This window comes from Oryctolagus cuniculus, chromosome 7 (genome assembly GCF_964237555.1).
Source record: "Oryctolagus cuniculus chromosome 7, mOryCun1.1, whole genome shotgun sequence".
In the NCBI taxonomy this organism is placed as follows: domain Eukaryota; kingdom Metazoa; phylum Chordata; class Mammalia; order Lagomorpha; family Leporidae; genus Oryctolagus; species Oryctolagus cuniculus.
Genome location: NC_091438.1, coordinates 133,963,073 through 133,977,048, shown reverse-complemented (window position 1 = coordinate 133,977,048; position 13,976 = coordinate 133,963,073). Strand labels below are relative to the sequence as shown.

Sequence of the window (13,976 nt, the reverse complement as noted above, 5' to 3'; positions counted from 1 at the left end):
AGGCAGGCAGGCAGGCGTCTGTGTGGTGGCCTGTTCTAGCAAAGCGAAGCCAGCGCGACCAAAGGAAAAACAGCTTCCCCCTTCAGCAAATGGCTTCATAGTGGGTACTGCTGCCACTTGTAACTCGACGGGACTCCGTATCCCTCCTTTCCACCTAGTCAGAGTGCACTTCTCCAGGGAAGTCCGTCCCCTCTCGGGACACTGTGTCTCTGTGACCCCCATCAGATTGGTGACCAAGGGAGTGACGAGAGCAGAGCAAATGCTTACCACCAGCTGTGTCTGAGAACGCTGTAGGAATGTTCGCTTTCAACCATCAGGCTCTAGAACCGCAACCTTAACGAGAGGCTCCTCTTAAAAGCATAGCCCTGATACATTTAAAGGGCAGGGGGCGGTGGCATCCTAAACTGGTAGACTTGGAAAGGCAAGCACACCCATGCAAGGTCTGCAACTTTGGGGAAGTCCAATCCTAGGAGGTAAAGGCAGCCCAGCCTCTCAGCTACACTGCAGAAGGCACCGATGATGGTCCTCCCGTGGTATTCATGGGAACTGGACCCCCCAGGACACCAAAAGCTGCACACACTCCAGTTCCTTGTGTAAAATGGTGTACTATTCGCGTGTAGCCTATACACACCTTCCATATACTTTATATCATCTCTAAACTATTTATAATACCTAATACAATTTTCAAACGATGGTTTGTTGAATCCGTGGATAGGGAAGGCTGTACAGATCCAAAGGAGGCGGGCTATCTCATCAGGCTGCCTTTCCCAGCGTGATGTTTTCTTGTTAAAGCCCACAATCTCCTAGACACCAACTACAATGAATACAGGAGCCGCCTTCATGTTTTTCATGACAGCCCCTCGTAGATTTCAGTCATCATCATCACCCACTTACTCTTTTCTATCCCAAAGGTTCCTTCAATTATTCCTTCTATAGCATTGGTCGATACAACTTTACGTAATGATGCAAATATTCTGCATCACTACAGTTCAACATGGTAGCCACCAGCCACATGTGGATTTAGCCCTTGAAATGATGTAGTTTTTTTACACCATTTTCACTTAATTTTAATCACCATGTGTAACTAGTGGCTACCCTGTAGAGAGCACAGCCTTGTATTTTCAAATCTCATCTCCCTGTTGGTCACCCTTATTTAAATTTGAGCTTCCTGACACCCTTCAAACCCAACACTAGCCAAAGCAGTCTTCAAGAAGACTATTTTAGCACCTGGACAATATTTCTAGTAATGCTTTCCTGGGCAGATTTTTTTCTTAATTATCTATAATGTGTCAGTGGTCTACACTGATAATCACTGGGACTTGTAATTTCTCAGCAATCCTAGTTCTAAACTTGTATAACTACATTTTCTAATCTAAATATAAGACTTGATATTTCAATTTCTTGGTTTAGCTCCAGCAGTTTGGGTACTCAGGTTGTTAGTCATTTTAAAGCTTGTTTCAATATAATCTACCAACGAGCCCTTCCAATTTTGTGGCACTTACAGATTTGGCGTTTCTCCCATCTGGTCCATATGTAGTCCTTTACAGTTTGCAAGGCACTTTTACATCCATTATGTTCAATCTGATCCTTACTACTATCTTGTGAGGTAGGCAAGACATAAAATCCCTATTTTATAAATAAAACCACAGAAGCATTGCAGGAACTGATCTGCTAGAATCCATTTTCTGTTCTATCGAGCATCTTCTGGTATACCGGTCTTCATCCAGATTCCTGATAGAAATATGGAGGAGGACTCCAGAGCCCAAGGTAAAACAGCACTGGCTAGCACAGCAGTTTAAGCGGGTCCGTTCCACCTGAAAGTGTGATTATCCAACCCACACTTACCACAATGTCCAAAAGGATGGTACAAGAAACAGACACCTAACTTACTGACAAATATTACTGCTAGGCCCCTGAGAAAAAAGCAGATGAGGGTGGCTGCCAGGAAAACAACTTGTACTTGTCTGTATCCACAAAGAGGCTGTCATACTAACTGCTTAAAAAGCCAAGTCTCCCTGTCTTCCAAAACCTTCTTGGGGCCATGTTTTATTATTCATATGGTTGTCAGCACATCCTAACCCACACTGTAACTGTTTATATACACATCTCATAACCAACTTCCAGTCACTCATCTTTATCACTCCCAACACTGAGCTCACTGCTGCCCATGTAGGAGGCACTCAACTTGGTAAGAGAAATCTATCCAAGTAGCATCTGGCCCCCCTCCAAAAGCAAACTTGTGACTAAGAGACACACAGACCACTGCCACATTCCTGCCAACATGACTGATTAAAATGCCCTTATAATTGGCTTGGTCACAGTTCCCAGCAGGCGCCAAGGTTCTTGTTTGTTAAACCAGCTTTCCTTGGATCATTTTGCTATCTATATGTGTTTTTACCAAAAAATACAGTTTCTCTAACAACAGGGATCGAATACATGAAATAAAAGCTTCTTTAAAATGTCTATCCATGAGGAAAATAAGTGATCAGTAAAACAAATATCTAACTACAGGTCTTCAGGACAAAAGGACTGACAGGCAAGAACATAGTGCATTACCATTTACAGATCTTTCACATACATTCTCATTTGATCCTCACAACAACCCTGTGAGGTAGGCAGCACAGACAGTCTTCTCATTTAACAGATGAAGAAGTATCTCAGAACACTAAATTGATGTGCCCAAGTTCTACAGTGAGCGCACAATTTGTATTAACATCATCAGTCTAAAAATTCAGCACCCAGTCTCCTCTCATATTTGCCCTACCTACTTCACAGGGATAATGAAGATAAAATGAATTCAAGGTTACAAAAAATATTTTAAGGAAAAAAAGCACTATGTAATTATACCCACAAACTCTAATTTCCCACAATATATGGCTCGTTCCCCATCGCATCCCAGCTTGTGCACAAACCCCAAATTTCCTATTGCCTCTGTTCTTGTGCTCAGTTAAGCAATGCAGTAAGGCAGGAAAACAGTGTGGTCCTGTTTAAAGTCATATAAATTACAATCAGGGTAACTGCTATTCTTAAGCAAACTGAAAAACACCACACAGAAAGGCCAGTGTGCAGCTAGGACTCACTGAGGCACAGAGCAAAGCAAGGCAACAGTATCAGATAGGGCACGATTGCATAGAAGGAAAATGTGGTGTCAGAGTTCAGACTGGCACACACAGTTCTCTAAGGCAAAGTGGTGGCAAAGAAGAGCTACTTGTTCCTCATTACAGAAACAAGAGCAGAAGATTCATGGGAACCCGCTGCAAAAGCATCTTGAATCTCACAGATCTCTCTAGCTGCCTACAGCAATATAAATGACAGTGTCATCTTCATTTTAAAGAGTGGCTGTAGCTGTGCTCATATCCTGAATTAAACTAATAGCCCCATGCTAACCTCTGCACCCTCATTCCTCAGCAGATTAATAAACAGAATGTCTTTAAGGTAATGGATTAGATGGCTGTATTTGGTGGGTTTGGTTTTGTTTTGTTTTCAGGATTTACTTTGGATTCTCCTGGTGTAAGACCCAAAGAAAGTTATATTGAGTTTTTATTGGTGATTCTAATATATGTGTTTTTAACAGTTAAAGTATAATAGGTGAATTTAACATATTAAAAGAGTTCTATAGCATCTGTTCAGAAAAGATTATATACTATACAAACTATGTAAGTCATACAAAACCATTTTTCAGTGTCTTTTCAACTGAGAAGAATCCTATTCAGCACGCTTCTCCTCCTGAGGTGGTTCATACTGAGCAAGCTATGGGGCAAAGACAGAGGAATTTAGGTGAATTGTATTCTAAATTGGGTAAAATAAAACTTAGTAACAAAACGACTCAACTATTATGTTCAGTTTAGATACTGAATCAGAAAGCTGTAGTAGTAACAGTTTCTATATCTGTGCTTCTGAAACCATTCGATGACTTTCAATTTAATACAGTCAAACCTAATGAAATTCCTTTTCATGTAAACCTTAAAATTACTGGAAAACAAATTCTAATTCATGACCAATTCCAATACTGATATGCAATAATCTCTATCTTCCCAAAGATGCAGTAGATTATAGTAAGGAATTTCTTCCCCTCCACCAAGTTTACTGACATATCCCCTGAAAACTAGAGAAAAGATGGCATGTACATGGATCAGTCTAGCCAGTAGAAAGTAACTAATGTCTTAGACTTAGATGGTGCCAAAAAGTTAGCAAGCACTGGCTCACTGCGAGAATGCATACGTTCATGCTAATGTGTAGTTTCCTGCAAGAACACTAGGTTAAATTTTGGGTTCTTCCAATTATCTGTTGGGTTCGATAAGCTTATTAGACTTCGCTGTGCTTTGCTTTCTCACCTATAAAATAGGCTGTGTACCTGCTTCACTTATCTCACGGAATGGGAGAGAAAATAAAGCCCATGATGAGAAATACCTAGAGTCATGTAAAATGGATTATGTGATTCAATCTGTGATAAAACCTCAAAGACTTAGAGTTGACTAATTTAAAGTTTATGAACAAAAAATAAAGTTTATAAAAATTCTCATAGGAGTTTGAACAAAGAAAAAATTTTGGCACTATATAAAATAAAGTGCAAACATATTTAAGCAGCAGATTTGTTAATTCAGGGCCACCACATATGACCATGCAGAGTATGCACTGCACAACTCTAAAAGGTACCATTTACAAAGCAGCAAGCTAATTGAATCAACTGCTTAACAATCTCAGAGCAACCCATTAACCAGTATTCTCATCTTTATGTTGATGCAGGTTCCCAAGAACCTCCTCTTGACCACACTTTGCTTGTCCTATTTAATCTGTCTTGAGGCTTTCTAGAGTCTTCCTAAGTTTGCCTTGCAGTTAATTCAGATTGGTAGTGACCCTACTCCCTCCCCTGTGACCAGTTTTAGTGAGGCCTTGATTATACAATCATTAAAGGTGAAATGACTTTTAATATGAATTCCTTTTTAAAATTTACCTTTGTTTTCAGTTTTTTATTTTCTTCTACAATAGCTTCATATTTTTCTTTCATTTCTGCCAATTCTAGGCGAAGCAGCTCTATTTCTGGATTTTCTGGGGTAGCAGCTCCTAAGTGATGCTTTAAAAAGCTAGTTTCAGTGTTAAGAATCCACCGCTCAGAGCTGAGTCAAACCACTGCAGTAACCCAAAGTAGCATCAGCATCCCTGACCAGAGTCACCCACCCTGCCAACAAAATTTACCCAGTGGTTACCCAAAAACTCAAAGGAAAATAATTTTTTCAATAAACAAAAGTACTTCAAAGATTATTATCTGTTTGAAAAAATGAGTCTCCAAAATGAGGCCTTTTTTTTCTTTTACTTCGAGATGAAAAGGATACTCCAAAGCACTATTAGGTTTCTCTGGTTCTTCATATAAGGCTACCAACACTGCAAATCAAAAAAGCAGAAAAAAGTAACAATTAAAGTCTTAAATTTGAATGGCTGAGATTCTGTTTCTTAAGCCAATAAGTACTAACTGCCTACTGCCTGCCAAGTACATTGTTAAGACAGCCAAGGCCCCTGCTGGCAAGGACTTCACAGTACAGCACAGAGCAGGGCACTAGACAGAGCATCAAGCAGCAGTCCGGGACCATGGGTAACAGGATTGCAGCCTTGGGCTTCAGGGAGAGCATCAAGGGAGGGAAAGACCTGCGATCTAGGCGATGTATGTTTCAGATCCAACAGGAAGGCCATGGGCAAGAGAACAGTACTGAACTGAAAATTCAAGTATGGCTGCCTGGAGCTGTGAGTAATGTGGCTGGAAAGGTGGTCAGGCACCAGCCTGTGGAGGGTCATGCAAGTGTGGCTGGACTTTGATCCAAAGAACAGCAGGCATCTAAGTAAACAGTTCTAAGCAAGGAAGACACAGGATCACCCTTGACTGCTGTGTGGGATGCCAACTGGAGTGGGACAAGGATGGAGGCTAGAGAAACAATTCCAAGGCAGATGTGGTAGTCCAGTCTAAGAAGTGACCTGCACTAGAGGGACAGAGGAGTGGGCAGAAAGAAATCTGGAGAAAATCCAGGTATCAAGAGGGCTATGGTGGCCAGTGCCACGGCTCAATAGGCTAATCCTCCACCTTGCGGCGCCGGCACACCGGGTTCTAGTCCTGGTCGGGGCATCGGATTCTGTCCCGGTTGCCCCTCTTCCAGGCCAGCTCTCTGCTGTGGCCAGGGAGTGCAGTGGAGGATGGCCCAAGTACTTGGGCCCTGCAGCCCATGGGAGACCAGGAGAAGCACTTAGCTCCTGCCTTCGAATCAGTGCGGTGCGCCGGCCCCAGCATGCCAGCCTCAGCGTGCTGGCCGCAGCAGCCATTGGAGGGTGAACCAATGGCCAAAGGAAGACCTTTCTCTGTCTTTCTCACTGTCCACTCTGCCTGTCAAAAAAAAAAAAAAAAAAGAGGGCTATGGTAATTACTGGAGGAAGCCTCAAATTCAAATGTTCTTCAAGAACGAAGTTTCACACATAGCATAACAAATAACCACCAACCAGAATTTCACCAGTATTCGACATTAAAATATATACTGTGATGGTTTCATATCCAATAGCTCACATGAGTACCACCTTGCTCTTCTATTGAACAAATTCCTCCTAGAATCTACTCAGAAATCTCACTAAACCAGTTAGACTTTTTGTAAATGAAACTCTTTGAAAGATCTCATGAAACAAAACATTGAACACGCAAAAAAAAAAATGTGCCCCTAGATCCTAAGAAGTCCTGTTGTAAGCCATTTTGCGTGCTTCCCCCTTTTGTCTTTTGCAGTTTTGATAAAATATAGAGTATGAAAAAAAATCAAACAGGCAACCACTTAACCATGTAATACCTTGACGGCACTGCTGCTTAAGAAGCTGGTGTATTTGCACCCCCGCTGTCCTCTCTCCTCTCCATCAGTGTCGGCTACAGTATTCTTTAAGCCCTGTTTATTACTTCTTTCTTCATATGCTCCAGCCTGTTCTTCTTCCATTAATTCCTACTGAGCTCTACTGAACCCTGAATTTCTGAGACATGGATATTCATACTCTTACCCTTTCCTCCCCCTTCTCTCCCACCCCACTTCTTTCAGTTTCTAAATTTGTCCATGGTCCTTAAAACCTGAATAAAGAATCGAATGTAAATGTTGTTTCCTGTGCTTTTCTATAGATGAAATATACTTCCTTTTAGTAAGAGAAGGAAAACTCTTTGCCTGATTATGTTCCCCTTTTTTGCCTAGGCAGCTAGAATGTTTAGAGGTTGATATAGTGCTCAAAATAACTAAAATGCCTTCTCTTCTAAAGATCTATCATCTTTAGCCATTCTCTTTTAGTATTTTGTTATAAGCAGTTCAAATCTTCTTGGAAATAGCTGGATAAAAAACTAATTTGTATAAAGAACCTATGTTTGAAGCTGAAAATAAAACTCTAAACTAAATTATACCAGTAGACACTACACTGGTGTTACGGAGAGTGGAAATCTAAGGAGATGAAGAGTTACAGTGCAGTGGGTGTGTGCAAGGGAAAAGGCGGCTCCAGGATCTTCCACCCTCATGAAGGAAAAACCCCACGTGGCCACAAGGCTGTGCCTCTCCTGTGCAGTCAGTTACCAAATCCTATCGTCCTCTGTTTTGGCTTTCTGCCACTCACTCCACCCAGCCACTTTGGCCTCCTTGATATCCCTTATCCAAAAAGCCTGGGCCAGAGTGTTTCAGATTGTTTTTTTTTTCTGGATTTTGGAATATTTGCATATACATGAACTATCTTAGGGATGGAATCCAAGTCTAAACAGTTTATTTGTTTCATAGACCTCTTATGCATATTGCCTAAAGACAAACTGACACAGTGTTTCTAAGGGTAAATTTACACAATGTGCATTATGACTGGCACCCATTACATGGGGTCAAGCTGCTGCATTTCCCACTTGTGGTGTCATGCTGACACTATGTTTCAGATAGCAGAGCATTCTGGATTTTAAAGACGATCAACCTGTAAGACTTCCTGGAACTCAACATTTCATTCAGGTCTCTGTTCGCAAGTTACTTCTAAAGGAAAGCCTTGGTACTCGCACACTTTGACTGAGTGGCACAATCACACCCACCACCTTCGGCCCCCTAACCTTGCTAGGTTTGCATTCCTAACACTTACCACTAGTTGACACTAAGTATTTATCTACGCTGTGTCTCCCCAGCTAGGATATTACTGCATGAGGCCTGGGACATTCTTCCCCCACTACTGTATCCCCAGTGTCTAGGAGGCCTGAATAAAATGGTTAAAGAAATGAGTTTGCTGGATTTTTTGAGGGAATGACATTCCAAGCATTCACGACAGTTGCAGTGACAACACAGCACAGCCTTTCACAGAGGAATTCCTTCACATTTGCTGAAACGTATTTGCAAAGACAGGGAGACTAGTATCGAACCCAACGTGGGTAGCAAGTCAAACAGCCATCCCTGCATAGGAATTAAGAGCCCTACCATCTTCTAAGACCAGAGAGTTCTTGGCCCAGAAGCTTCCCCCAAACCCTCGTTTCTGAACACAGAGCAGTTACCAAATTATTTCTCAGACATTTCCTGTTCTTTTCCCATGGTCCTGGTCTCATCTCTGCCAGCAATTCCGTTCTACACCCTGGAAAATCCCAGCCAGTGAGCCAGGCGACACACTGCTGAGCTCAGAAGCAAGCAGACCCCTTATCACCTCTGGGACCCCTGCTGTTTGAAGCATCTCCCCCAGTAGATCCTGAACCCACGCGGGCACTGATACAGTGTAACAGTGGACTTCCAGCTTTAAGCTTGTGCACAATATAAAAATTCTGATGTGTCCTCGGGCTTCACACACTGCATTTCTACCTTCAATACGAAATCTACACACAGCAGGAACTGAATTAGACCAAGACAGCGGGGGAAGCGAGGAGTGCTGCACAGCCCTCTTTCGTATCTGGTGTTTTCCCCAGCTGCCCTGGGTCGGAGGGAAAAATGTGTCTTAAGATTCAGGGGACGGGGTGGGGGTGGGGCTGGGGGGGTCCGCAAACGCCCCGAGGCGGGAGGAACCGGCACCTACAGGTCTCCAGCAAACACGACCACTGCGGCTGCTCCAGGCACAGCGGCGGAAGTTGGAGCGACTTTGCAACAGCTGCAAGAGCTGCGCTCTCGGCGCGGGGAGAGCGGGGAGCGGGAGCCAGGCCGCCCCGCCCGCGGCGGCCGGCAGCGCCCGGCCCCGAGCCCACCTCGCTGCGACCCGGACGGGTCCCACCTGTTCGCCCTCCTTCCCCGCGCCGAGGCCCGCCGGGGGCGCAGCGCCGAGCGGCAGGGCGAGGGGCACGCGGAGCCCTATCGGAGCCCATGCTCACCCTTGGTCAGCGTGTCCAGCACCCCCGACTTCTCCAAGTACCTCCGGAACTGCTCGCGCTTCGAGTCGGCGGCCTGAGGAGACACCGCGGGTCAGGGGCCGAAGCCCAGGGGCCGGAGCAGGAAGAAGGCTCTGGGAGTCCGGCAACCCCGCCTCCACCGCGCTACCGCGGGGACCCCCCACACCTGCGCGCGCTCCCACTCCCGCCCGGCGCCGACCCGCAGCTGGCGACCGCCCACACGCCCCCAGCCACGCCGCGCCCCCCTCACTTTGTAATGGGCCATAGTGACAGCGGCAGCGGCGTCGCTGGCGCCGGAGACCGTGGCTGGCGGGCTCCGGCCGGCACTGCTCATGCGCAGCAGGGCGCACGCGACTGCGCACTGGCGAGCCACGGGCCGGGGCGGCCGGGGTGTGGCCTGTTTTCATGGCGACCGGGACGCTCTGGATCCCCAGTCGGGGGCAGAGCCGAGGGAGGCTGCGTGCGCCCGCCCCTCGGGCTGTCCGAGCAGCGCCTCTTCCGGTCGCCGCGGCGATTCGGTTGCAGAGGGAGAAGCGAGGTCTCGGGAGCTGGGGCCTAGCGTCCAGGTGCGGCCGGAGGGGGCGTGGCGCCAGGGGGCGGGGCCCTCGAGCGCGCGGGCGGGAGGGGCGGTCGTCCCGGAAGCGCGCGCACGGTGGGCGCTGGGGGATCCGTGCGTTTCCAGTGTCCGAAGGTGCGTGCTGAGGCGTGAGCGTGCTGGCTGCGGCGCCCACATCTGGGTGCGGGCCCTGGAGGGCGAGCGGCCACGTGCTCCGGCAGCTGCCGGCGCCGCGGAGCGCTCACGGGTGCTTTCGCGTGAATCCTCACAGCCTCCCTGCCGTGTGCGAGCTGCCGGTGAAGTGGCGAGGTTGGGTGACCGGTGACGATGCGGGAGGCCGGTGGGAGACAGCCACAGATGTGTGTAGTATTTTATTGTGGTTACACTTCGTACACCTGAGGTTGCAGTCCACAAAGAAACTACGCTATGGAGTCCCAGGATACACAAAATACAAAATCACCCCCCCCACACACACACACACCGTTGTCCAAAGATAGAGGATAAAGGGGCTAAAAGAAGGCGCTATGGGGATCAAGAGCAATTTCCCAAAGCCATGGGCCCCTCCCAAGTAGGAAACCTGGCTCCAAACCACGTAGCCGCGATGCTGAACGTGTGGTTTTCACCTAGTGGATTTCACACATTCTAAAGAGAGCTATAGAAAATGAAGATAAGAAAAATCCTGACCTGGCAACCCTTGGTCTTTGAATTCAGAAGTGTCCCTGCACAGATGAGTCGCAGTTGCCACAGCCCTAACAGCTGCCCCTGGCCGTTTTGTCCGTGCTCCGCCTGGGCGAGGCTACTTCGCTGATAACGTAGGGCGCACCGGGTCCAGAAGCCAGAGCTGTTCAGATCTGGAGGTCGGTGGGAAGCCGCCTCCCCGCGAGGCTGTTGGTCAAGGACACTGCAGGATTTGGAGGACAAACAGGATTGTTGCAGGGTCTGACCAACCCAGGCTCACAGGACGGCTCTCTCAAAGAGCAGGGTCCCTGTGGAACAGGAAGCAGCTGGGAGTTCCCTTGTGAGGGTGGGAAGGTGCTGGTTGTGCCCTCCAGGAACTGGCCCTCGAGGTTGCCGTTTGGAATGAGGTGACCATTTGGAGGTGACCTCCAGTTTCCACCTTCTGTGGAGGGCCCCCGCGTGGCACTGAGCCACCTCGGTTTCCAGGTGTGGTTAGCTGGCAGAGAGACACCTGCTTGGGGCAACCTCTCGGTGTAGTTGTCCAGGTCTCCAGCAACACTTGACACAGAACAGTGACCTCTGCTGCAGTGGTTCCTTTGGCTGTCTTGGCCGTCAGTTGCTCTTTTTTCCCTTAACTGGTTCCCATTAGCTGCTTTTCCAAATGTTTTATGAGGATCTTTGCTATGATTGGAGCGGATGTGTTGAAGATGACTGTAAGCAGTATGAAGTGAACGCATCTTATCAGAAAATACAGCTCCTGGTTCATCCAGAGCACATTGCTGGTCATTTACACTGTGACTGCCAGGATCTGCCTGGAATGGGGGAGATGGATTTAAACTAGGGTGCACTGCCCTGTGTGTTTGCTTTTCCGCTGAGAGATGACCAGGCGCAGGAGGGAGTCGCTTTGGCGACTTGGCAGGTGCCCTCTGATTTTGTTTGGACTGGTTTGCATGGAATTCCTTATGTTCACCCTTCCATTTAGATTGGCCCCAAAGCCCTCTTTTAATCTTTTTAAACCCTAGGTAGAAGATTTCTAGAATGCTCAAGAAAAGTGAAACCGTGGCTATGGATTGCATAAATAATAGGAATATTGTCTTTTCTGTTGGTCGTGAGACAAAACAGTCAATTATGTTTGGACAGGGCTGCCTGTGGCATTTAAATAGAGGCTGCAGGTGGAATCCATATAAAAGGTATTGTCCAATCATGAAGCTGACTTCAAGCACAGAGCGAGTGAGAACGTGTATCACGTAGGTGCACAGTAGGGCTTCTGGGAGTGGAGCTTTACTCCGTTTCCTCTGTCCCAGCTGCCAAAGCTCTGGCTCCAGGTTCCTCTGATCCCCAGACGTCTCGAATCCTACCCTTTCCGGTTCTAAGTGGGCTTTCATCCTCCGCCGCTCTTTCCCCAGAACCCTCAGCCGGTACAAAGCATGGCCCATGTAGCACAGAGATGGCGATGACACAAAGACCATCTGCAAAGCCCAGTACCTAATGAGGGAGATGGGAAAGGCCTGGTCGTAGCATGCGTTTCTGCAGCCAGGTTGTTCCGTATTGCAGATGAAGCCAGACTGCTCGTCCTCCCAGATTTCTCCAGCTGCTATGCCCAGAACAAGCATTCGGAATATGAACAGGATGGTGAGCCAGAGCTTGCTGACCATGGTGGAGTGGATGTGAACTTCCTCTAGAATACGTCCCAGGAGACTCCAGGCCCCCATGTTTATTCAGCCGCCATCTTAGCTCTGAACCCCATCAGATAGAAGGCAGGGAAATCCTTCCACTCTGAAGGGAGTACCGTTCCTTTGTTAAAGCAAACCTGTGGCCAAAGGAGAAAAAAGCATCACTATTTACATGCGCTCCTTGCTTTGCTTTTTCCCAAAATAGCAGTGATCATCCAAATAAGAATGTATTTTGGATGTCAGGAATTTTCAAATATGTATGTGTAGATATAAAGCAGTGAAAAAAGAAAATACCTGGAGAGGTGGGTGTATGCCCTCTATTAAGAATGGAGTAACGGGCTAGCCTGTGGCACAGCAGGTTAAGCCACTGCCTGCAACACCAGCATCCCACATGAGTACCAGTTCATGTCCCAGCAGCTCTGCTTCAGATCCAGCTCCCTGCCAATGAGCCTGGGAAAGTAGTAGAAGGTGACCCAGATACCTGGTGGCCCATGCACCCATATGGAAGACCTGGATGGAGTTCCCGGCTCCTGGCTTCAACCTGGCCCAGCCCCATCCTTTGTGGCCATTTGGGGAGTGAACCAGTGGATAGAAGATCTCTCTGTGTCTCTCCCTGTCTCTCTGTAGCTCCACCTTTCAAATAAATAAAAATCTTGGTGCCAGTGCTATGGCATAGCAGGTAAAGCCACTGCCTGCAGTGCTGGTACCAGTTTGAAACCCAGTTGCTCTACTTCTGATCCAGCTCTCTGCTATGGCCTAGGAAAGTTGTAGAAAATGACCCAAGTTCTTGGCCCCTACACCCGAATGGGAGACCTGAAAGAAGCTCCTGGCTCCTGGCTTCGGATTAGCATAGCTTCAGCTGTTGTGGCCATCTGGGGAGTGAACCAGTGGATTGAAGACATCTCCCTCTCCCTCTCCCTCTCCCTCTCCCTCTCCCTCTCCCTCTCCCTCTCCCTCTCCCTCTCCCTCTCCCTCTCCCTCTCCCTCTCCCTCTCCCTCTCCCTCTCCCTCTCCCTCTCCCTCTCCCTCTCCCTCTCCCTCTCCCTCTCCCTCTCCCTCTCCCTCTCCCTCTCCCTCTCCCTCTCCCTCTCCCTCTCCCTCTCCCTCTCCCTCTCCCTCTCCCTCTCCCTCTCCCTCTCCCTCTCCCTCTCCCTCTCCCTCTCCCTCTCCCTCTCCCTCTCCCTCTCCCTCTCCCTCTCCCTCTCCCTCTCCCTCTCCCTCTCCCTCTCCCTCTCCCTCTCCCTCTCCCTCTCCCTCTCCCTCTCCCTCTCCCTCTCCCTCTCCCTCTCCCTCTCCCTCTCCCTCTCCCTCTCCCTCTCCCTCTCCCTCTCCCTCTCCCTCTCCCTCTCCCTCTCCCTCTCCCTCTCCCTCTCCCTCTCCCTCTCCCTCTCCCTCTCCCTCTCCCTCTCCCTCTCCCTCTCCCTCTCCCTCTCCCTCTCCCTCTCCCTCTCCCTCTCCCTCTCCCTCTCCCTCTCCCTCTCCCTCTCCCTCTCCCTCTCCCTCTCCCTCTCCCTCTCCCTCTCCCTCTCCCTCTCCCTCTCCCTCTCCCTCTCCCTCTCCCTCTCCCTCTCCCTCTCCCTCTCCCTCTCCCTCTCCCTCTCCCTCTCCCTCTCCCTCTCCCTCTCCCTCTCCCTCTCCCTCTCCCTCTCCCTCTCCCTCTCCCTCTCCCTCTCCCTCTCCCTCTCCCTCTCCCCCCCTGCCTCTGCCTCTCTGTAACTCTGCCTTTCAAATAAATAAA

The 13,976-nt window shown here is 48.2% G+C and overlaps 2 protein-coding genes and 1 long non-coding RNA gene across 3 annotated transcripts in view; 1 reads left to right on the top strand and 2 right to left on the bottom strand.

Moving 5' to 3' along the window:
* Positions 1-2,545: 2,545 nt before the first annotated feature.
* On the bottom strand, positions 2,546-9,716 carry MYCBP (MYC binding protein). Its single transcript, XM_002715204.5, has 5 exons — positions 9,582-9,716; positions 9,314-9,386; positions 5,334-5,382; positions 4,955-5,084; positions 2,546-3,750 (listed from the first exon to the last, which is right to left on the bottom strand). The coding sequence occupies exons 1-5, from the start codon at positions 9,663-9,665 to the stop codon at positions 3,706-3,708; spliced, it is 381 nt and encodes a 126-aa protein (XP_002715250.2). The 5' UTR covers positions 9,666-9,716; the 3' UTR covers positions 2,546-3,705.
* Positions 9,717-9,760: 44 nt separating this feature from the next.
* LOC138850675 (uncharacterized) overlaps positions 9,761-13,976 on the top strand; it is a 50,163-nt gene continuing 45,947 nt past the window's right edge. Inside the window, exon 1 of the long non-coding RNA XR_011390769.1 lies at positions 9,761-9,897. This is a non-coding gene — a long non-coding RNA (uncharacterized lncRNA). The remainder of the gene's footprint in view (positions 9,898-13,976) is intronic.
* Positions 9,990-13,175, bottom strand: GJA9 (gap junction protein alpha 9). Its single transcript, XM_002715203.5, has one exon. It carries the CDS (start codon positions 12,275-12,277, stop codon positions 10,733-10,735), a length of 1,545 nt encoding a protein of 514 aa, XP_002715249.1. The 5' UTR covers positions 12,278-13,175; the 3' UTR covers positions 9,990-10,732.

Coding starts and splice junctions, on each gene's coding strand:
- MYCBP (XM_002715204.5), bottom strand. CDS start 9,665: ATGAGCAGTGCCGGCCGGAGCCCGCCAGCCACGGTCTCCGGCGCCAGC. Junction 5,383..9,313: donor GCTGGACACGCTGACCAAGG/GTGAGCATGGGC, acceptor TTTGATTTGCAG/TGTTGGTAGCCTTATATGAA. Junction 3,751..4,954: donor ATAAAAAACTGAAAACAAAG/GTAAATTTTAAA, acceptor TTTGCCCCATAG/CTTGCTCAGTATGAACCACC.
- GJA9 (XM_002715203.5), bottom strand. CDS start 12,277: ATGGGGGCCTGGAGTCTCCTGGGACGTATTCTAGAGGAAGTTCACATC.